Source organism: Dermacentor andersoni, chromosome 5, assembly GCF_023375885.2.
Source record: "Dermacentor andersoni chromosome 5, qqDerAnde1_hic_scaffold, whole genome shotgun sequence".
NCBI lineage: Eukaryota > Metazoa > Arthropoda > Arachnida > Ixodida > Ixodidae > Dermacentor > Dermacentor andersoni.
Genome location: NC_092818.1, coordinates 144,780,914 through 144,805,244, shown reverse-complemented (window position 1 = coordinate 144,805,244; position 24,331 = coordinate 144,780,914). Strand labels below are relative to the sequence as shown.

Sequence of the window (24,331 nt, the reverse complement as noted above, 5' to 3'; positions counted from 1 at the left end):
ACTCCCTTTCTTCTCCTGTATAACAAAGGGTTACTTATGTTATGGCCGTATTCCTATCTTTGATATGTATTGTGAATGCCTCTACTGCAAAGATATTACAACAAATTTACCAGTACAACAAAGGAATTGAGATGTTCCTGATAGCTGATTTGTTGCTTTACAATGAATGCACCATGTTTAGCATTCGCAAGTGAACAGGGAACACGCATGACAACGAATGTTCAAATCTTGCTGTGCAGCTCCAGGAACTGCTCAACATGTATGCCACCAACCCCGTGTTGAACTTTACAGTGAAAGACAAACATAGGATGCTCAAGTGCAAGTAATAAGCAGTGGCACCTTTATGAAATGTGTGTGCTCGCACCATGTTGACTCCTTTTGTCAATGAAAACAGTTGTTTAGAAAATAGAGCAATTTTGGCAAGCTAATGTAACCAGCAAAATAAATTCAGGAAAACACATTAAATACATTTATTTGTAAGGCACCATCAAAGCATACCGACAAGCTTCCAAACAGATGCAGCTTGTTGCAAAAATATATATACAGACTAAAATGAAAACAAATCAGTTAAACAGTAGCAATTGTGTAAATTACAGCGGGAGACCTAAATCACTCAACAACACAATATATAATCAAACAATAGCAGCTGTGGAGATTATAGCTAGAAACCTAAATGGTCAACAATACAATATATTGCACCTTCGCAATGTAAAATGCCCTTTTTGCCTTTGCATAACAAGTAGCAGTGTTTCGTATCATATATGTATTTTCTGGACTATAGTTTGCAGACTTTACAAGTCTAAAGTTGAAACTTTGCGGGGTGCGGACTATGTATGGGTGTGGACTATACAAAATATTATTTTTAAGTGTGCTTGAAAATAACAAGTTCACACTGCGGCTCAAAATGTTTCCCACACTAAAACACAGTGAAACCAGCTGCACAATGATCGTCGCTGTGCACGAGCAACATTTCTAGTCCATAATATGCAAGCAAATGCTGCTACTTATTAATACTTCGACTTATGAGCACATTTCATTTTTCATTTATTTTTCATTTACTATACCCCTCAGGGCCAAGGACATTACAGAGGGGGAGTGGTAAATACAAAACAATGAAGAAGACAAATACGGTTGGTTACATGAGTGTTCAAATGGCACCTGTATATACAATATTAGCTAAGGCTTCACGGAACTGTTCATAATTAATAAGGCCTACAACTTCGGCGGGAAAATGGTTCCAGTCACGTGAGGTTCGCGGCAGGAATGATTGCGAAAAACTTTTAGCGTTGCATGACAAAATGCCGACGTTTTACTGATGATCAATGCGACTGGATACATAAATTGGATGGGGGATGAGGTGACCTCGTAGAGTATGATGATGGTACAACTTGTGGAAGAGGGCAATCCGAGACTTTTCTGCGCCAAACCTTGCTGCAAAATTTTATGCAACATTTAAATGCAGTGATGTTGATGTATTTTAGGATTGACTACTATATGAAGTGTAATAAAGGGCCAAGACTTTTATTGGCTGAAAATAATATCTTTGCTTCTCTACTGTATACAGGGTCATCCCTACCGCCAAGTGCAGGCTATCTAAAGAAAACTTATTTTATACCTAAATTGGCCCCTGGCCCATGCCGGTATACACTGGGTGCAGACTATAGTCTGGAAAATATGGTATATGACAACTTGCATAGTTACTTCCGGAGGAAAGTGCCTCAGCTAAGGTTTTCAGTGCATGCTTTTCTTCAATCTAAGGCATTTCCATGTGCATACATTGCTGCAATCCAGACCACACCTGAGGCACTTAAAGGCTCTAAGATAATCTCTGGGGTAGCATTAAGACATATCACTGCATGATGCTATTAGGTGTTGCTAAATATAAATGTATAGATGTTGGTCACATTACTTTATTGCATCTTTTTTTTTTTAAACAAAATGTGCCTACACTACTGGCCTAGGTGCAGCCTTTATCAAAGTTTCGAAGTCACACTGTGCACATTAGGAGACGCCAACTGCCACTGGGCCTTGTGGTGGTTCTCCTACAGCACTCCTCTTGCTCCAAAGATCAAGAGTCGTGAATTTTTCCAAAATCTACGTGGCTTCAAAACAATGAAATTTCTATAGTGGCTCTAATAAAGAATCCAATTACACTTCTAGCCACATGTGTGGTGCATATTAAACTTTTTACAAAGGCTGCAACTAAAAATGCATATAAACAATTAAAAAAGCTACACGAGGCACACTACTCAAAGTGAAGCAATAACGATGCAACAAAACAGCTTTGCACACCTAGTGCAAAGGACAATAAAAAGTCACGGTTCTGCCCAAAGGGTGAATCACTGACAACAATAGCAAAGTATTAGAATATTACATGAAGTAAGACTTGTAGATTCATGGGCAATATAATTTACAATAGACGTTCGCTTGCTGACTAAACGTACATGGCATCATGTGCACAGACACACAAACATAGTTTACCAGTGACTGGGTGCACTAGTCACAACGCTGCTGTGATGAGGACTGCCAGCAGTAGGTTGCCTCCAAAGTGAACATTTCATGTTGCCCCACCTTTTGCCCTTACACTGTCCAGCACCACCAAAATTTAGCATATCATGCAACTTCCAACACAGTGCGTCCAGAAAGACAGCGCGCATTAAGCCGCTAGCCTTCTGGATTGCCTTCACACCTGTAACAGATTACATGACCTCCAATACTTGCCTCACCGGCTGCTGGGACAGCATGGCAACTGTGCGAAGGCCAGCTCAAGCATCCATATAATTTCTATGGCAACAAAAGGTGAGAAAAGGCAGCAAAATAAAACAAAAAATAATGTACCATCTATCTCTAGAGAATCAAAAAGTTGATTGTCCAGCAGGAGGTCTTCAAGACACGTAATGGAAGTACCAGTTCTTTTCGATTCACTTCAAAACCGTCCTTGTTAGTGGATCCTTTGCGGCAACCACAAGTGACAACTGAGTTGGCAATGCCAGTGTGCTTGACAATGTAATAGCCGCAGGACCCTGAGGAACAATTTCTGTTCTTGGCTTCCCTTGATTGCTTTGGCGGTCCTTTTCTACAAGAAACAACAGACGTTAAAGAAAAATTTAGCACTTCTGTCACTTCACAAAATCCATACAAGCACTGAAGCAAGATTTTAAAATGCGGAAGCCACAAAAAATTTCATTTCTTATGGCCGGGGCATGCAGCTTAGAATTTACAGACCAGAGAATAATCCGTACACATAATGGTCATGCAAGAAAGAAGAGGTGAGAACTATGTAAACTTGAAGAAAACAATGTAAACATGAAGAAAACAAAGGTTGACGCCAGGGTTAAAAGAAATGAGGTTGGCATTTCCGAGTTATGAATGCATAAAAATGATAGGGCAAAGTGGGATAAAAGATGCCAAAAATACTGGCCCTACAATAAACACGGGACACAACTGACAGAAAAAAGAACACAGAGAAACGTAAGTTTCAATTACTTTATTGCAACAGAGTAACATCGCTTGTTTGTTGTCATCACATTCCAATTGCCTTACAAGTGCTGTGCACAGTTGAGATTACAAATAGAATTTCTGGAGTTGCAGTTCTTGCACCCACCAATGAGGTCAGGTTAAGGCTTGTGCGAAGGCTTTTTTGCAGGAGAAGGGACACACAAAGGGAGTCCTTTAAGCCTGCCATGACATAGCCTCCTGTATTTTTACAATGCCCAGTTCGCGATGTGTGATAACCAGTGATCCACTGTGGTGGCACCACATTGCCAAATATTTTATACCTGTGGTTGCTAAAGCACAGACAACTTTCGCTGGGCACTGCTACTGCTCCTTGCTTGCTCCTTTGCTTCCACATGACAAGTGATAAAAGAAAGCTGACGTGACCCTAACCATCACCCGTAAACTGTGACTAACTACTGGGGGCCATATAAGTAATGCCCAGTCTTATGCTACTGGACAGGCATTAAAAAAACTCGGTACTGTTACGTTTCGCCTACAACGCGCGGTAATGCCGGCGCGGATGCAACGGACGCCGGGGCTTCGTTCAAAGCGGCGGACATTTTGGGCCCGTGCGACGCCGCCGCAACGCTTCCCCGCCAAGCGTGTCCAGGCGTGTTTCAGTGCCACGTGTCTTCGTGTGTGCGTGTGTGTGTGTGTGCCCTCGCTTGTCAAAGCGCGGCAGCCGGGGAGCGGAGTTCCCCGAATGAGGAGCCTGGAGGTCTCTCGGCTCAACCGTTCGCGCCGTCGTGTGGGCGGGTTGGCGATGCGTCACTGCACTCGGTTCAGCAGGTCTCTCGGCTCGACCGTGCGCGCCGTCGTGGGCTCATGCTCCGCCGTCCCGTGACCTTCATCCCGTGACCTCCATCCCGTGACCTTCCCTTTTGGACCGCGACGCCGAGAGTATAAGAGCAGCTGCCCCCGGACGCCAGGAGAGAGGCTCCGATTTGTACTGTTGAGTTACGTGCTCTCCCGTCTCTCCACTCCGGTCGACCTGACCGGCCGCTCTTTTGCTATGTTAGAATAAACAAGTTGTTCTGTTACCAGTCTTCTCATGCTTTGCCGGGACCTTTGGATGCTTCCAGTGCCCCAGGCCGCCAGGCCAACGCTACCCTTGGGGCTTGCGGCCCATTGGCAATAACGGGCGTCAGCACCGAGACCCCAACAACTCGTGCCAGCGGTGCGATTCTATCAACTGGTTGGCAGCGGTGAGATCGCGACAACGGAGGCCAGCAGCGAAGAGATGCGGTTGACTGTATGCTGAGCAGCACAACGACCATCCGGGAGCAGTGCAACGAGCCCTGTGTGACGACTGGTTGCCTGCAGCGGAACGACTGCGCTGAAGTCTTGGCTGCGAGGTTTGGTGAGTGCGGGACTTTCTTCTTCTGAGTTTTGCCAGGCTTTTGTTAGTGTTAGAAACAGAGCTGGTAATTGTGGTTGTCGTTGCTGCCGGGTTAGTTTGCGGCAAGACAATAGTAGGCAGTAGAGAAAGCAGCATTCAGAGCAGCCATGGATTTGAAGTCGTTGCGCAAACCGAAATTGCTGGAGCTTGCAAGAGAGTTGGGTCTGGAGGTCTCAGACAAACTCAGAAAACCAGAACTGCTAAGGGCTATTCTTGAGTTAGAAGCTGAGGATGACGAGCTGTCGGAATGCCTTGAGACCATTGAGGAGAGGGAGACGGCAAAAAGACAGGAGCGCGAACTAAAAGAACAAAAAGAGAAAGAAAAAGAAGAGCGCGACCGTCAACACGCTTTGGAAATGAAGCGTCTCGAGGTAGAGATAAAACGCGCTCGTAATGGAAGTCAGGCACACGGTGCAGGAGAACAAGTATTATTCAAAATGACTGACCTGATGCGGCCGTTTAAGCTTGGAGAGGACATTGGTTTGTTCCTGGTTAACTTTGAGCGAACGTGCGAGAAGCAGGGGTTCTCTCGGGAAACGTGGCCACAGCGCTTGCTCACTTTGTTACCCGGCGAGGCGGCCGACGTAGTCGCTCGCTTGGAGAGAGAGGAGGCAGAGGATTTCGAGAAAGTGAAATCGAGTCTGCTAAAGAAGTACAGGCTGTCAGCGGAGGCGTTCCGTCGGAAGTTTCGGGAAAACGAGAAAGGCAGAAGTGAGTCATATACAGAGTTTGCGTACAGGCTTATGTCAAACATGCAGGAGTGGCTCAAAGAAGAGAAAGCGTTTGGTGACCACGAGAAAGTTCTGCAGTGTTTCGGGCTAGAACAGTTTTATAGTCGGTTACCTGAGAACGTGCGGTACTGGGTCTTGGATAGGCCAGACGTTAGTACGGTGGCTAGAGCCGCTGAGTTAGCCGAGGAGTTTGTGACGCGTCGGGCTCGCGGAGCTAAGGACGGTCAAAAGGGTGAATTTGGCTCCAAGTTTGAGAGGCCGAAGTTCGCACCCATGAGAGCAAAGGGGGATACACGTAGTGCGGATGCGAGTGAAAGCAGTCCGACCGAACGTAAGGAGACGGCGGCAACCGAAGCCGAACGCAGAAAGCGGTTCGAGACGAGGCAAGCGCGCGTTTGTTATACGTGCCAGAAGCCGGGTCACTTTTCGGCGCAGTGTCCAGAAACAAAACCAAAAGTCGTGTTTTTGTCATTATGCAGCACTGACGAGAACATCAAGCTTCTCGAGCCTTACATGCGAGACCTCCTCGTGAACGGGAAAGAATGCCGAGTGCTTCGCGATACCGCAGCTACGATGGATGTAGTTCACCCCTCTTACGTAGAACCCGATATGTTCACGGGCGAGTGCGCATGGATCAAGCAAGCAGTGGAAGCTCATAGCGTGTGTCTGCCGGTAGCAAAAGTGCTTATTGAAGGACCTTTCGGAGCACTTGAGACGGAGGCCGCAGTGTCATCTATGCTGCCCCCCCAGTACCCGTACTTATTTTCGAACAGGTCCGATCACCTCCTGCGCGAGAAGGGGCTTTTGTTTGGTGAGGCTAGCGTTCAGGCCTTAACCAGATCGAAGGTTCGGGAGCTCGCTGCAAAGGCGGTAGTTGCGGGGCCGACGTTGTTGAACGATGAGAAAGGGTCAGAGGCGCAGCAAGCTGGTATTCAGAGCACGCCCGAACTGAATAAAATTGAGCCTGTAGCGTTAAAGGCACCAGATACTGGAGAGGAAATTCCCGATGCGGGAAAGTTAGAAGAGCTTCCGGTCGAGCTTCCGGGACTAGGCTCAGTGACGAACAGGAAAGACACCGATCAAGTCATTAGTGACTTAATAAGTAAAGCATCGCTGTCGCCTGAGCAGAAAACCGAACTACACCAGCTCTTACAAGAGTTTCAAGGTCTGTTCTCTGAGAGGCCTGGTAGGACTTCTGTCCTTACTCATGACATAGAACTTACCTCCCCAGAGCCAGTACGATCCAAGGCGTACCGGGTGTCACCCCGCCAGAGCGATATTATGGAGGCTGAGGTAAAGAAAATGCTACAGCTCGGTGTTATTGAAGCGGGTGAGAGTGATTATACCTCCCCTTTGATTTTAGTTGAGGTACCGGGCAAGGAACCTCGTCCTTGCGTCGACTACCGCAGGCTTAATTCCATCACTAAGGATCAAATTTATCCGATCCCTAACATCGAGGAGCGCCTTGAGAGAGTGAGTAGCGCTCAGTTTATTTCCACCCTAGATCTTGTCAGGGGTTATTGGCAGGTTCCACTTACAGAAGAGGCTAGTAGGTATGCGGCGTTCATTTCACCAATGGGGACATTCCGTCCTAAAGTTTTGAGTTTTGGTTTGAAGAACGCGCCATACTGCTTTTCAAGCCTCATGGATAAAGTGTTGCGGGGACAGCAAGAATTCGCTTTACCGTATCTAGACGACGTAGCGATATTCTCCGCATCCTGGCCTGAGCATATGGCGCACTTGCGGGCAGTGCTAACCCGCCTGCGCGATGCGGGCTTGACAGTCAAGGCTCCCAAGTGCCAGTTAGCACAGGCCGAGGTTGTCTACCTCGGACACGTGATTGGTCGGGGTCGACGCTGCCCCTCTGAAATAAAGGTGGCCGCTGTGCGAGACTTCCCGCAACCGCGCACGAAGACCGATATTCGGTCGTTCTTAGGTGTCGCCGGCTACTATCAGAGGTACATCCCCAGGTACTCTGATATCGCGGCTCCCCTAACGGATGCTCTAAGAAAGACAGAGCCGCAAACAGTCGTCTGGGATGAGACAAAGGAAAGAGCTTTTAGCGCCCTAAAGAGCGCCCTAACAAGCCAGCCTGTGCTACGATCGCCCGACTACACAAAAGGGTTCGTTGTTCAGTGTGATGCTAGTGAGCGAGGCATGGGCGTTGTACTGTGCCAACGGGAAAATGGAGAAGTAGAACACCCCGTCCTGTATGCTAGTCGTAAGCTGACGAGTCGTGAGCAGGCGTATAGCGCCACCGAGAAAGAGTGTGCGTGTATCGTGTGGGCCGTTCAGAAATTGTCATGTTACCTAGCTGGCTCGAGGTTTATCATTGAAACGGATCACTGCCCTCTCCAATGGCTGCAGACCATCTCTCCCAAAAATGGCCGCCTCCTGCGCTGGAGCCTCGCTTTGCAACAATATTCCTTTGAGGTGCGTTACAAAAAGAGGAGTCTCAACGGTAACGCCGATGGCTTAAGTCGAAGCCCCTAACGTGGGAATCAGCCTCAAAATTGCTTGTTACTGGTGTTTTTCTTCCTGAGGCAGGATTTTTAACCTATTGCTTTTGTGTAGTGTTTCAAAGTGATGATGTGCTTTTTAGTGCAATTTTTCCGATTTGTGGACGCGTTCTGAGTGCTGCTAAACTACTGTAAGGAACTAGGCAGCAGTATAAAAGGGGAAAGAGCCTGGCAGGGCTTAGTGAGGGTTGTGCCGTGCTTGCTGACTGAGCGGTTGACTTTTGGCGTGGTTCTAACGCTTGCCGGAAACGAGAACAAAAATGTCAACTCTCCCGAAGTCACTTTGCAGTGTCCTGTGTGCACCTGAACGTGAGAACGAGGCCTTCTCTGTGCGCTGCGCTCAAGAAACGCCCAAGGACGCCCAACTTCGATTATGAGCATCATCGAGCGACATCCCTCCGGACAGCGGATGCAGTCCCCTGACCATCGGGATCTCCTTCCCCCGGCGGGGCGGTCTGTTACGTTTCGCCTACAACGCGCGGTATTGCCGGCGCGGATGCAACGGACGCCGGGGCTTCGTTCAAAGCGGCGGACATTTTGGGCCCGTGCGACGCCGCCGCAACGCTTCCCCGCCAAGCGTGTCCAGGCGTGTTTCAGTGCCACGTGTCTTCGTGTGTGCGTGTGTGTGTGTGTGCCCTCGCTTGTCAAAGCGCGGCAGCCGGGGAGCGGAGTTCCCCGAATGAGGAGCCTGGAGGTCTCTCGGCTCAACCGTTCGCGCCGTCGTGTGGGCGGGTTGGCGATGCGTCACTGCACTCGGTTCAGCAGGTCTCTCGGCTCGACCGTGCGCGCCGTCGTGGGCTCATGCTCCGCCGTCCCGTGACCTTCATCCCGTGACCTCCATCCCGTGACCTTCCCTTTTGGACCGCGACGCCGAGAGTATAAGAGCAGCTGCCCCCGGACGCCAGGAGAGAGGCTCCGATTTGTACTGTTGAGTTACGTGCTCTCCCGTCTCTCCACTCCGGTCGACCTGACCGGCCGCTCTTTTGCTATGTTAGAATAAACAAGTTGTTCTGTTACCAGTCTTCTCATGCTTTGCCGGGACCTTCGGATGCTTCCAGTGCCCCAGGCCGCCAGGCCAACGCTACCCTTGGGGCTTGCGGCCCATTGGCAATAACGGGCGTCAGCACCGAGACCCCAACAACTCGTGCCAGCGGTGCGATTCCTACAGTACCCTTCCACTTTGTGAAGGAGGATTACCAGTGAAAAAAAAACTCGGTACCCTTCCACTCTGTGAAGAAGGATTACCACTGAAGCTCTGTATGTGGGCTCCTTAATGGCGAACTGCACCTCCGCTGCGGGTCAGCCCGGCATTGCACTATCTTCAGGATCGGAGCACATATGGGGAGTGCTTAATGCCTGCTTCACCTTCACCATGGATCGGACTGGTATTGCATTATCTTCGGGATTGGTGCACGTATGGCAAGTGCTTAATGCCTGCTTCATCTCCACCATGAGTTGGCCTGGTATTGCACTATCTTTGGGAGCAGCGCACATATGGGGAGTGCTTAATGCCTGCTTCATCTCCACTGTGAGTCGTTCGGTATCGCACTATCTTCAGGAATGGCCCACGAATGGGGAGTGCTGAATGCCTGCTTCACCTTTGCCGTGGGTTGTCCCGGCATTGCACTCTCTTCAGGATTGGCCCATGTATGGGGAGTGCTTAATGCCTGCTTCACCTCCGCCGCAGGTCGGCCTGGCATAGCACTATCTTCGGGATCGGTCCATGTATGGGGAGTTTTGTGTCTACACATGGACAGGACACTGGGGAAACTAGCTTTCAACAGTTTCGCTGTAAAAAATACAGGAAAAAAAAAAAACAGGCCACAGTCTCCTGCATCCTTTCTCCAAAAAATATGACTGTGTACCTTTCTTTTGTAGTTCCAAGGTAATGGAGCAGCTGCTGTGGAGGGCCAGCTGTTTCCTAAGTTTGAAAATCTCATCTTTGTACTGCAGTTCCATCTCTCTTGACATAGACCTCTGGTTCTGGAATGAGCAAGGCCAGGATGCAAACTTTATTTAAGAACTTCCATAGTTTTCTATAGTTATGTTACAGTGACTCCGTACAAAGACAGTAGTCAGCACTTGTGTGTGAAGTCTCACTTCCTACCCTGCCTTTTCTGCACTTCGAGCTTTTTTGCTGAAAACTAACCATGAAGGTCGCATATCAATGCCAGTATTAAATCAATGTATTTAGATGTGATCTTGGCAATCAGCCTGGAGAAAAAATGTTCATCTTTCTCTCAGTAATCAGTGACTGCAAGTGTGTAATATACCTAAAGACCGCAGTTGTCCTTGATGGCAACCTCATTCGAAAAATTTCTTAAGAGTAGCTTGGTTACATTCTTTAATGTTTAAAAACAGCACAAAGACGTACACCGGACAACAAAATAGAGGACGGGACACACACGGCGCTGACTTGCAACTGCATTTATTGGAAAAAACACAATGACTTTTTGAAGCCTTACATCAAGCGTGCGCAAATGCTCAATGTGAATAAAAGCACTTGTCATTCCCAAAACATTGCCTCGTGGAAGCAAGTGAGATTAACACCGCTGTTCACCCCTGTTCAGCAAGCCCAGTTCCTTCAAAGATAAGAATACAGAAGGCTGACGAACACACCCACTACCTTTTCTTATTATGCGGAATGCTTCCGCCACATCCCTTGTAATGCTATCATTGTATATAAACAGGACTTTTGTCTCATCAAAGAATGGCGCACACTCGCATTTGAAACAGTGCTTTGCATAACCTCACATTAATGCATCGGCCTGTCTGCCCTATGTACGAAAGGCCACAGGACATAGGGCAGACAGGCCGGTGCATTAACGTCAGGCTATCGGAGCACCAGAATTCTTTAGACAAGAAATCTACAAACCTGGTAAAGCACTGTTTTGAATGCAAGTGTACAAGTGCAAGTGTTCTTTGATGACACAAAAATCCTGTTTGTGCACAGTGATATCGTTACAAGGGAAGTGGTGGAAGCATTCCGCATAATGAGAAAAGGTAGTGGGTGTGTTCGTCAGCCTTCTGCATTCTTATCTTTGAAGGAAATGGGCTTGCCAAACAGGGGTGAACAACGGTGTTAATCTCACCCGCTTTCACGAGGCAATGTTTTGGGAATGACAAGTGCTTTTATTCACATTGAGCTTGCGCGCACACTTGATGCAAGGTTTCAAAAAGTCATCGTGTTTTTTTCCAATAAATGCAGTTGTAAGTCAGTGCCGTGTGTGTCCCATCCTCCATTCTGTTGCCCTCTGTACGTCTTTGTACTGTTTTTAAGCATTATAGAAAACCACCAACTTGCCTAATCTACCGTTCTTCTTCATTACATTCTTTAACAGCTGGTTTTTATCTTTAATGAGATTGTTGCATCTGCTGGAAGACTTAACTATCACTGGTAAAGTTAAAACATAAGAAAATAAAAAGGGCAGTTAAAGCCTTGCAATGCAAATCTAGCAGGTCAATGACAAAATAGTTGAACCTCGATACCACAACGAACTTGGATATAACAAATTATTAGACATTACGAAGTAAATTTAACATGCTTCTCACTGACATCAGTGTGTTACGAATATATGCATGTAATGAATATCAAATGTAATGAAGGCATTTTTGCGATAGATGAAACTTTGCTGTAACGAGGTTTAACTGTTTAGCCCAGTGGTCCTCAGCCATGGATGTGTCGGGGAACCCTTGCGGACTGGTAGAAGTGATGGGGGACCACTTGCAGGGATGGGAGGGGGAGGGGGGGTGTAGCATGTCCCGGAACTGGCAATGAGTCAAGGTTAAACTGGCCTCCAAAAAAACGCGCAGTTTTTTTCTTTTTCTTTTAGGGGTGCACAAATATCAAAATTTTTGAATACGAATACATAAGCTTCGCATATTGAATAATGATATACACATGCATTTATTAGCAAGTTGGATTAAATTGATATATTCGAACATTGCAATTACATTGTCAATGTTACAAAACTAGACCAGTAAGCCATTATACTAAAGCTCTGTGCATTTGGCTCATGTTAACTTGGAAAACTGAGTAATTCCCACTAACTGTCGTTGCCAACCTGCACCTTATTATACCGCATCAAACGCCCAAAACCTCGAAGGCATTTGACCCTGTGCCAGCTGTCACTCATCGCAATTGCTGTTAAGCAATAAGCTCAGAATCAGGGGTGGCGCTGCAAAAAAGGAAAAAAAAAGTGCACCTCATTGCCCGCAAACTTGCGCCCCTTTCTACTCAAAGGCTGGCTTTCCCGCAAACTTTCTTCGATTAGTGGCTTTACAGGCGAAATTTCGCCAGCAGCACGAAATTATCACAAGATTCAGTGCAGTATTACTCCAATATTCTTAGATTAGATAGAAAAAAATGATAAGAACCGTGTTTCCTCCCGCATAGCTAGTAATATAATCGATTTGATTCAAATATTTGTATCCGACCGAATATTTGAACATTTTCGGATATCTATTTCTCGAACAGAATATTAAAAATATAATCATCATCATCACCCTGTTTTATGTCCACTGCAGGATGAAGGCCTCTCCCTGCGATCTCCAACTGCCCCTGTCCTGCGCCAATCGATTCCAACTAGCGCCCACAAATTTCCTAATTTCACCGCTCCACGTAGCCTCGACTGCGTTTCCCTTCTCTTGGTATCCATTCTGTAACCCTAATGGTCCAACGGTTATCTAACCAGCGCATTACATGACCAGCCCAGCTCCGTTTCTTTCTCTCGATGTCAATTAGAATATCGTCTATACCCATTTGCTCTCTCATCCAAACCGCTCTCTTTCTGTCTCTTAACATTATGCCTAGCAATCTTCGTTCCATCACTTTTTGTGCGGTCCTTAACTTGTTCTCAAGCTTCTTTGTCAGTCTCCAAGTCTCTGCCCAATATGTCAGCACTGGTAAAATGCACTGATTGTACACCTTCCTTTTCAATGATAATGGTAAGCTTCCAGTCAGGAGCTGACAATGTCTGCCATATGCGATCCAACCCATTTTTATTCTTCAATGAATTTCCTTCTAATGATCAGGGTTCCGTGTGATTAATTGAACTAGGTAAATGTACTCCTTCACAGACTCTAGAGGCTGACTGGCGATCTTGAACTCTTGTTCCCTTGCCCGGCTATTCATCATCACCTTTGTCTTCTGCATCTTAATCTTCAACCTCACTCTTACACTCTCTCTGTTAAGGTCCTCAATAATTTGTTGTAACTCGTCTGCATTGTTGCTGAATAGAACAATGTCATCGGAAAACCGAAGGTTGCCGAAATATTCACCGTAGATCCTTACTCCTAAGCCTTCCAAATTTAATAGCTAGAATAATTCTTCCAAGCATGCAGTGAATAGCATTGGAGAGATTGCATCTCCCTGTCTGACCTTTTTCTTTATAGGTATCTTCCTGCTTTTATTGTGTAGAATTAGGGTAGCTGTAGAACCTCTGTAGATATTTTCCAAGGTATTTACGTAAGCGTTCTGTTCTCCTTGATTACATAATGCGTCTACGACTGCTGGTATCTCTACTGAATCAAATGCCTTTTTGTAATCTATGAAAGCCATATAGAGAGGCTTATTGTACTCTGCAGATTTCTCAATAACCTGATTGTTGACATGGATGTGATCCATTGCAGAGTATCCCTTCCTGGAGCCAGCCTGTTCCCTTGCTTAACTAAAGTCCAGTGTTGCCCTTATTCTATTGGAGATTATTTTGGTAAATATTTTATATAATACTGGGAGTAAGCTAATGGTCCTATAATTTTTCAATTCCTTAACCTCTCCATTTTTGTGGATTAGTATAATGTCTGCATTCTTCCAGTTTTCTGGGGCCCCTGCAGTCAATAGACACTTTGTATAAAGAGCCACCAGTTTTCCAAGCATTATGTCTCCTCCATTGTTGATTAAATCGACTGTTATTCCATCTTCTCCTGCCACTCTTCCTCGTTTCATGCCTTGCAAGGCCCTTCTGACCTCATTGCTAGTTATAGGAGGAGTTTTCGTATCCTGTTCATTACTGTTTCTAATGGAGGTATCCTGACTTCTCTTGGTACTGTACAGGTCAGTATAGAATTCTTCCACTTTTTTTACTATATCTTCGAGATTGCTGATGATATTACCCTGCTTACCTTTTAGTGCATACATCTTGGTTTGTATGCACTGTAAGTTTTTTTCTCACTGATTTCAGGCTGTGTCTATCTTTTACGGCTTCTTCAGTCTTTCCCACATTAGTTTCAAATATCACTTATTTTCACCTTGTTGATCAGTTTCGACAGTTCCGCGAATTCTATCTTATCTCTCAAGTTGGACACTTTCATTCTTTGTCGTTTTGAGTTATTAGGTCCTTTGTTACTTGGGAGAGCTTGCCTGCTGGTTGCTTTGGTGCCTTGCCTCCCACTTCAATTGCTGCCTCTGAAGCCAGCCTAGTTATGGTTTCATTCATTATCTCTGTCATCATCTCTCTGTTCTAAGGCTGCATATTTGTTTGCAAGTACCAACCTGAATTTGTCTGCTTTTACCCGTACTGCCTCTAGGTTGACCTGTTCTTTCTTGACCAATTTTACTCTTTCTCTCTTCAAATTAAGGTGAATCCTAGCCCTCACTAATCTATGATCACTGCATTTTACCCTACCGATCACTTCTACATCCTGCACTATACTGGGATCAGCAGAAAGCACGAGGTCAATTTAATTTCTTATTTCACCATTAGGGCTTTCCCAGGTCTACTTTCTGTTGCTATGCTTCCTGAAAAAGATGTTCATTATTCAAAGCTTATTCGTTTCTGTGAATTCTACCAGCGTCTCTCCTCTAGCGTTCCAAGAATCGGCGCAGTAGTTGCCAATTGCTTGTTCAGCAGCCTGCTTTTTCCCCACTTTTGCATTGAAGTTGCCCATTACTACAGTATACTGAGTTTGCACTTTTCTCATCGCTAATTCAACATCTTCATAAAAGTGTCCTACTTCCTCATCATCGTGACTGGATGTTGGAGCATAGGCTTGTACTACTTTTTGTCTACACCTCTTATTAAGTTTGATTACGACTACAGAAAAATATAATAGTCGATAATATTCAATATTTTCGAATATTCGCGCACCCATAGTTTTGCGGACCCCAAAAAATAACATTGCGGACCCACATTTGAGAACCACTGGTATAGCCAATCTGGCACTACACACAGGTAGCTTCCCACTTAGATTAAAGGGTCACTTCGCGCTGTATATATAAAGTTGACAGCAGATAGCAAGAGCTTCAACTCTGGCATTGTTTAGTGTACTTGAGGATAGGTAAAGATTTACTTCAAGATATCTAGCACCTTGCACATTTACTACCTCCCAACTCCTTACACTACCAAAAATGGCAGCTGCAGCACAAAGTGAAGGTGAAGTGGGAATGTCCAGGTGGGCACAAACCATGAGTTCCAGGTTTCGTGCTGTCAGATCAGCACACAGCTTCTTGTAGTCATCCAACTCCTTTCTCATGGCCTCACACTGGCGCTTCTTCTTAGCTCGGGATCTCTGTGCTGCATACCTATGAATCAAACAAAGGGGACCAAAACTGTCAGTCACTACTACTTCTCTCGAAGCCCAGTCTAAGGTTCTGCCTTCTGTCTGGTCTACCATGAGCTGAGTCAAGCACTGTCGCACTGGCTTTGCCTTGAGACACATTCGACTGGTTCCTATTACACTCGGACTTGGCACTGCATGTAATGCCCTCGCAATGTGTGTCGTGAAAAGCAAGGTTGCAAAAATAAATGTGCCAATATTTTGTGCTTTGTGCTATGGGGGTGGCATATGAAATTCACCTCAGCTGTGAAAAGTCCCAAGTAGGACAAACAGGCAGATTCATTATTGACTCTCTGGGGGAGCACTTATTAAACAATTTCAGTAAATGTGATGGTGCGCACTGGAAAGGCTGCTCTTGTAAGCCTTGCATTTAATGTGCCACGATTCTGGGCAAGAGCAGGGAGCAATAAGTGTGAACTGTTAGAGGCGTTGTATAAGTAAAAAAGAAAGGCTATGCTCTCGTTAGCCACATGTCAGCCTCCTTGTAGTCTAGAGAGATAGTTCATTTTTCACGCATACAACTGATGCACATACAACATAAAAACAAGTCACACAGCTTAGGCTGTCAATGCATTGCACATGTGCAAAAAATTATTCGTTCTTCTGACGCCTTCCTTTCATTAAACAGTTGGTAGTGGCACTTGTGTGTCATTCTCTCTATGTGGTGGCTGATTTGTGCGCTGTTAAAAAGATGTGCATGTATTTTAAATCCTCGAGCACGCAAAGAAAAGTGCTCTCTGTAGCACTAGCCTAAACAAGAACCATTCGCGGTCATTGAAAATGCTTCTGGGACATCAGTCCTGGTAAATAACCCTGTAGATGGCTTTGAAACTCCTCCTGCACTTTTTTTTTTAGTGCCTGATGCTGCAACACTTCCCGAGCACTTCCTCATTTTCGCACTCACGCAGTTTCTTCTTCCCTCTTTTTCTAATTTTTGTATACCTTTACAGCCTCCCTTGGTGCAGGGTGGCAAAAATAAATACACACTCTTGTTTGACACTCATTTCTTTCCTTTGCATTATAGGCATCACAGACTGGCTAGAAGGTGTTACAGTTTTAACTTCCTGCAGGTGCTGCCGACGCCAGCAGCTTGGGCTGCGATAGAAATGAGATGACGTCCTGAACAGTAACAGACACGGTCGTCTCATGGCTTCCTTGAACTTGATAAGTGCAGCATCTAGTGATCTATAGCTCGTGTTAAAATGCATACAGCATGCACAGTTATGCTATATACGTGCATAACCTGGATACACTGCTCTTGAGTTGAACAATAACCAGACATTGTCGAAAACATGTAGGGTCTCCTGCAAGATATTCCTCTGTTTACTGGGCTGTGTGATGTGGTACTGCTGTCAGTGTGGAATTACGTTCCTGTATATGGCCAAAAGGGGTCAGAGTTGTGTAAAGATCTGCCTTTTGTTCCAAAGCTTTTCAATAAAGCCACTGTCGTGCGTGCAGGAACCAAAACTAGCACAGTAGCTGAAGCTAATAGGCGCTGCTGTATCATTTTTTTTTTTTTTTGTTTGCTAGTCATGACGAACGACATGCACAACACTTGTTTGCATGCACTGTGCAAGTTAGCACTTATGAGTGTAAAATACACTCGAACAGCCCAAAACGTCATATGCTCAATGCAATATATTGCAATAGTAACTATGCAGGATCTTTTATACAGTATGTATGCAAAGTTATCTCGCCATGTCCGGATGGCACGGAATATTCGTTTTGAAGAGATCTTAATAAAGAAAACGCATGGAGCATAGACAATTTAATTGTGTTTGTTCTGCGACGTCACTGCCAACGAGAATAAGTTGGGCTATAAAATGCATATGCACATTTTGGCCACTGCGACCGGCTGATTAGGGATCGTCGCCAAGAGAACTATTGTGCCCTGCAAGTATTCTAGTGAATGCTGGCAAAGCATTAGTCATCGCTGTCATTCACAGCAGCTGCTCTGGCCAATCCCTACGGTGAAGATGCATGGATTGAGAAGTATGTTAAATTTCTACATGCACATATTTCATGTACATTGCATTTTACAATTCCTTCATGTGCAGGGTAAACTGTCTGGCTTCTTTTTGGAGCTGGGCAGTTGCGGCCTATAAGGAGAAGCAAGTGCAGTTGCTGGCATGCAATTGACCATTCGCATGGCACTGCATAAAAGCCTTTGTTGCCTTCTGTATGACTGCACAGTTGGATTCGCTACACCTCATCATACCGGAACACAAGTTGTGTCACTATGAGAAGGTTCATACCAGTTCACTGCGCAAGACAAGAGAACACAGCCGCTATCATATGATACCATAGCCGATGGAAGAAATGCATGCTCACTTCTTACCAGCACTAGATTGCAGTGTCAATGGCTCCAAAGGAAAGGAAAAACCAGCTTTGCATTTACAAAGTTTGTTTCTGCGCAGTGGGCAGAACATTTTGACATTATTTTGGACCACATGATGGTGTTTAGCGAGTTGCGGTGCGAGGCGAAGGGAAGACAGTCACACAACTTTGCTACTTTTGGGTGCATATTGCCGTGTCTGTAAGATGGTAAGGATGATGATGAGGAAGTCACTAGTGAAGCAGTGGAAATCGCCAGTGCACGGTGCTAAGAAATCGTCTCAGTTACTGTTCCTTGATCAGTGCTTTTAACTCCAGAGTTTCTGAAATCACAACAATGTACAGGGACACTACTATATAGAACAACTGAGCGTGCAGTGCCTATTATCTCTTTGTTGCTATCATGGGTGGTCTACCAAAGACAATTTAACAGACGACAGGCAGACCAAGGCCTCCATTCTACTACTATACAGGAGACCACTGAGGCCACCTGTAGCGTAAAGCATGAATGCATCGAAAATGCGAGTGCAACAATGTGGTGAGGAAATTATGTCTTTACACAATAATGCATCATTACAGGGGCCCTGAAACACTGTTTATTGATGTCAATAAATGAATTTGAAGCTAAAATAGGCTATTTGAGAAATAATTTGTAGCAAAAAGTACTTCAATGCGCTCAGCAAAAGTGGAGTTTTTGGTAATCAAAGATTGCCAAAACACCGTGGAGGGGTAATGAACCCCTTCGTGGTGCTCCTGCTCATTCTTTAATGCCTTGCACTGCGAAGGCTATGGCGTAGCAGGGTGTGCACAAGGCCTCACTTCAGAAACATCATTGTGGCGTACAGTTCAAATTTAATTTTCAATGTTCACACTGACGCTACTACTTCCGATTATGGTGCCTACAATGAGCCAAACTTGGAGGCTATCCTTCAACTTACGATCGAGTTCATGGTGTCTCATCTCTTTGCTGTGCTACAGTGTACTGGATAGCTAGGCATGGCTGTGTTTTCTTGTATCGAGTGGCATGAGTAGCGCATTTTGTTTCGTACTTATCTCTACAGCAATCGCACAATTTCTGAGGGTCGAATTAAACACTGTCTTTATGTTCGCTTGTGTGAGTACATCAACAGTGGTCACATCGGGTAAGCGATGGATGTTGCACTGGCGACTCGCTTTGAAAGAATTCCTAACGTAACAAGCTTCGACCATGATTGGTGCTTGGGCTGGCTCGCCACATGCCTGGAGCCATGTCAGGCTCATTGCGGCGCCCAGCGGTGGCAGCGGCAATATCTATGCTATGGTGCAGACTGCAGCCATATGCAACTGTAGTGCCTAACTGTAGTCAACATTTATCATGTGCACAACAGGACTGGAGTGTGTGCTCACACTCATATGCTACAGTCTGGCTGTGCTACATGGTGTGGACCTGCTTTGTCCTGCACCAACTTGACGGATAGTAGCCACATCCAAATTGCACATTTTGAAGTGCTGCCAATAGCTCAATACAAAGCGACGTCTGTCAAGGCGTCTAGCCAGGACCAGCCAGGAGTGAGCGCACGCTGGCAAGCATATGCATGGTCTGACGTAAAATTTCACATGGTTTGAGGCTAGTTGAGTGTTCAAAACTATAGAAATTTGCGAGACCCGACGAATATGACACCGATAAGTAGCAGTGCGGCCAAAATTTAATTCCTACATGGGCAGCTGCAACTGAGCATGAGCAGATGATAGTCATCTGCTTCTCGAAGAATGCAATTCTTATCAAATTTCAAAATGCAGATTTTTCCTTGCTTCAGCCTGTTTATTAAACTGTGTCAATAAATATACATAGTAACAGCAGGAAGAAGCCTACTGATCCAAACACACTGCTGATTCATGCACCTTCCCTAACTGATGTCAGCTGTCAGCCAACAGCAGCCATCTCTGGGAATCTTGCATATGATGAAATATGTAAGCCACTGGCAGCTTCAACACGGATGAGGGGAAGGCCTCGTTTGATAACAGAGTGTTTGAGAAAAAGGTAACTTCGTGCTCCGCTTTCGAGCTCCACGCGCTGTGCACCACTGCAAAAGTTGGCTGAGATGTTCACAGCAGCATATGAAATCTGCAGACTTTTTTAACCATGCCTGAAGAGTGGTTCAGGACACCTTTAAATAAAGTGCAGATAATTTACACTACTAGTACTAAGATTGCACACATAAAGATGCGCAGGGCATAAAGTTATGTGCTGGGGCTTCCTAGAATGACATATTGATAGGGGTGTGCGAAAATTCGAAAGATTCGAATATTATCGAATATTATATTTTTAATTTTTGTATTTGATTTGAAAACTAGGTATTCGAGGATTTTCGAATATTCGATTGGATACGAATATTCGCAACAAATCGAACATATTGCTGGCCGTGCAGGAGTGAACACGGTTCTTTGCGCTTATTTCTATCTAATCTAAGAAAGTGTGCCTGTTTACAATAATTTCATGCTGCTGGCAAAATTTCGCCTGTAAGATATGCTCAGCCACTGGACGTCTAAGCTGTGCAGAAAAGCCAGCCTCAGTAGCAAGGGGCACGGGTTTGGGAACAGCGAAGGTGCACTCTTTTGCAGTTTCCACCCCCAATACTGAGCTTATTGCTTGACAGAAAATTGTATGAGTGACGACTGGTACAGTTAATATGCCTCTGATTTTACCAGAAACTAATGCGGTATAATAAGGCACACGTTATCATTGAAAAGAAAGGTGTACAATTAATGCATTCTACCAGTGCTAACATATGGAGCACAAACTTGGAGACTGACAAAGAAGCTTGGGAACAAGTTAAGGACCATGCAAAGAGCGATGGAACAAAGAATGTTAGGCATGTAGAGAAGGATTAGAGCAATATAGTAGGTCGTCCTCTTCAGCGCTTTTGCTAGTGAATGCTGCTTTCGCTCGAAGTCCGTGCTCTGCCTAGACTGTCCCTGCTGCGCTGCCTTTAGTCCGATCAAATAAACACCTTAACATTTGGTGGAGGTGCTGGGTAACAACCTCTGCGGAGCTGAGTGGTGTAGCCACAGGCACATTTTGGTGGAGCTCAAGCAAAGCCACATTGATCTCCTGCTCAGTGGCGCGGCGGAGTGGAGACACAAAACGCGGTGAAGGCTCCTGTGTATGCTGCGGCTGCGCAAATGTCAGCAATGATAGTCGGCGGGCAACCTCCATAGGGGCGAATGCCTTCATTTCCTTGAGCAACACAGACAGGTCCAAAATTGTAGACCAAAGCAGCGAGGGGTTCGTCGTGCAATGAAGAGTGAGGGGTCAATGATCGCTGCCGCCGTAACTCTTTATAGCTTTGGCACAATGTGATTATTTCGGCCACAAAGCGAAGATTCTTGCTGAGCAACATGTTGAAGGCGTCATCTTCAATACCTTTCAGTACATGACTCATCCGCTCAGACTCCGCCATGGTCGAGTTCACTTTCTTGCATAGGTCCAAGATGTCTTCAATGTAACTGGCGAATGATTCACCCGGCTGCTGAGGGCGTGCCTGCAAACGCTGCTCGGCACGCAGCTTACGAACAGTGGGGCAACCAAATACATTGACAAGGGTGGTCTTGGAGGCAGACCAGGTTGGGAGATCTGCTTCGTGGTTGTTATACTATAGACTGGCGACACCCGCGAGGTAGAACAGCACATTGTTTAGTCAGGCTGGTTCGTTCCACTTGTTATGCATACTGGCCCTCTCGTATGCGGTGAGCTAGTCTTCCAAATCGGTGTCAGCCGTGCCAGTGAAGATGGCAGGGTCGTGGCGACGAGGTACACCAGGACATGCGGTTGGTGCAGGAGAAGGTGCTTGCTGGGAGGCATTCTGAGGCATGGTAAGATGGCAGGGCACGGGATCGAAGTTCCAGGGTGGGAGGTTTGAGCGCACAACACTTTCCACCAAATGTGGCATGCTTTTGCAATCGTGTGCAGCCTTCTAGCACTGCATCATGCCCGACAAGTCATCTTGTCAGTCCTCCCCACCCATATGATGACTCGCCTTCTGACTCGTCACCGGCAGTGTGCCCGAGGCCTGTCACTTGCTGTTTGCCCTCTCCACATCATCGCTCACTATTGCCAATGCAGTCTAGCGCCTTCGCTCGCGAGGAGAAAATCTAGTCATCGCAGCCCACGAGGCACGCGCTGAGATGCTATCGAAATCTGAAAGCCCTCAATGAAGCCTATCGAATGTGACAGACATGTTTGTGGACGATGTTCCCGCATCTGCACTTGTGGACACTGGAGCCACTGTATCCGTTATGACCGCGCAACTTGACTGTCTGCTTCGAAAAGTGGTGATGCCTATTTCTGGACTATCCCTCCATACAGCCAGTGCTCTGTGTGTTCACCCCACAGCGGCGTGCACCGCTCGTGTTGTCATTGCGGTCGTTCTATACGCCATCGAATTCATGATCATTTCCTCATGCTCGCATGACCTCTGTTTAGGCTGGGATTTTCTCTCCCGCCACAATGCCGTGGTTTATTGCACAAGTGCCAAAATATAACGTTGTCAGACTTGTCAGACGCTGGCTGACAGTCCTTCGACCTTCGAACAGTCCATAGGCATCACCTGTCATCCTTGTTGCAAAAAAGATGGTTCTGTACGGTTCTGTGTGGACCTTCGGTGCCACAACAAGATTACTCGCAAGGATGTTTACCCGCTACCGTGAATTGACGACGCCATTGACAGTCTACAAGGAGCAGAATCCTTTTCCTCTCGATCTGCACTCAGGGTATTGGCAGATACCCATGGCAGATGACGATCAACCGAAGACAGCTTTTGTCACACCTGACGGCTTGTACGAATTAAACGTCATGCTGTTTGGACTTTGTAATGCGCCTGCAACTTTTGAGCGCACAATGGATTATTGTTTTGCACAACTTCAAATGGCATACATGCTTGTGCCACCTTGACAACATTGTTGTTTTTGCTCTGGACTTCCCCATGCAACTTCAATGCCTCCGGTGTGTTTTGGCGTGCTTGAGAAACACCAGCATACAGTTAAATTTAAAGAAGTGCCGATCTGTAGCGCGGCAGCTGACCATACTAGGTTACGTCATCTTCAAGGATGGAATTCTCCCTATCCAGCCAAACTTCGGGTTGTTGCCGAATTCGCTAAACCTACATCCATCAAAGACCTGCGCAGTTTTATAGGTTTGTGTTCTTACTTTAGACGCTTCATCCAAAACTTAACCACCATCCTATCGCCCCTGGCGAAGCTCCTTGGAAGCAACAGGCCCCTCACTTCATGGTTATCAGAGTGCTATGAGGCATTCGCAATCATGCGCCATTTGCTGATGTCGCTTCCAATTTTGCGTCACTACGATCTGACGGCCCCTACAGAGGTGCACACCGATGCCAGCGGTGTTGGCCTCGGTGCAGTTCTTGCGCAGCACAAACATGGATTTTCTGAATACGTTCACACGCTTAAGAAAGCTGAGAGTAACTACACCGTGACGGAAAAAGAATAGCGATCATCTGGGCTCTTACTATATTTGTATAGTAAGAGCCATATTTGTATGGCTGCCAATTTGACGTTGTCACGGACCACCACGCACTTTGTTGGTTGTCATCACTCAGGCCGCCTTGCCCGTTGGGCACTTCACCTGCAGGACTATGACATTTGCGAGCTCTCCCGTAGTGGCCGCCAGCACTCTAACGTCGCCGCCTTCTCGCGCCCTGCCTAGCCCGACAACAATGCCTGCTGCTCTGTATCCCAGCTTACTGTTTCTTCCATCGACTTTCGCATCATTGCTTCCGAACAGCGCAAGGACCACTGGATCATCTCACTGATAGACTTGCTCTCTGATCCGTCTCACTTCGCAACACGGGTTGCGAAGTGAGAATGTACAACTACATCCAAGACTTTCTAGGCAACTAAACGGCCACGATCAGAATAGGAGAGGAGACATCTCAACTGATCTCCCTGGGAGCTAGAGGAACGCCGCAAGGTTCAGTCCTCTCTCCCCTCCTGTTCAACATGGCTCTCCTGCTGTAGCCCAAGCTTCTTGAATCAATAGATGGCCTGGGCCATGCATTATAAGCCGATGACACCATCCTCTGGACTGCGGGGGCAGGGTCAAATGGCAGGGTCGGATGGCTGGATGGAAGACGTGCTCCAAAAAGTGGCTGACACGGTCAACAGCTATGCGAAGACCTGTGGCCTTTGCTGTTCGCCTCAAAAGTCAGAGCTGACCATTGTCAGATCATGTGCATCAGGGGAACAAGCAGAAAACATAGGAATCACTCTGGAAGGGATCCGGATCCTCCCGGTAC

General features: G+C 46.3%; 1 protein-coding gene across 1 annotated transcript in view; it reads right to left on the bottom strand.

The window, feature by feature from the left end:
* Window positions 1–454: 454 nt before the first annotated feature.
* LOC126531336 (uncharacterized) overlaps window positions 455–24,331 on the bottom strand; it is a 39,669-nt gene continuing 15,792 nt past the window's right edge. Inside the window, exons 9-11 of the mRNA XM_050178836.3 lie at window positions 15,552–15,669; window positions 10,013–10,130; window positions 455–3,076 (exon numbers count right to left, since the gene is read on the bottom strand). Of these exons, the coding sequence (XP_050034793.1) occupies window positions 2,922–3,076; window positions 10,013–10,130; window positions 15,552–15,669 (391 nt within the window). The 3' untranslated portion in view covers window positions 455–2,921. The remainder of the gene's footprint in view (window positions 3,077–10,012; window positions 10,131–15,551; window positions 15,670–24,331) is intronic.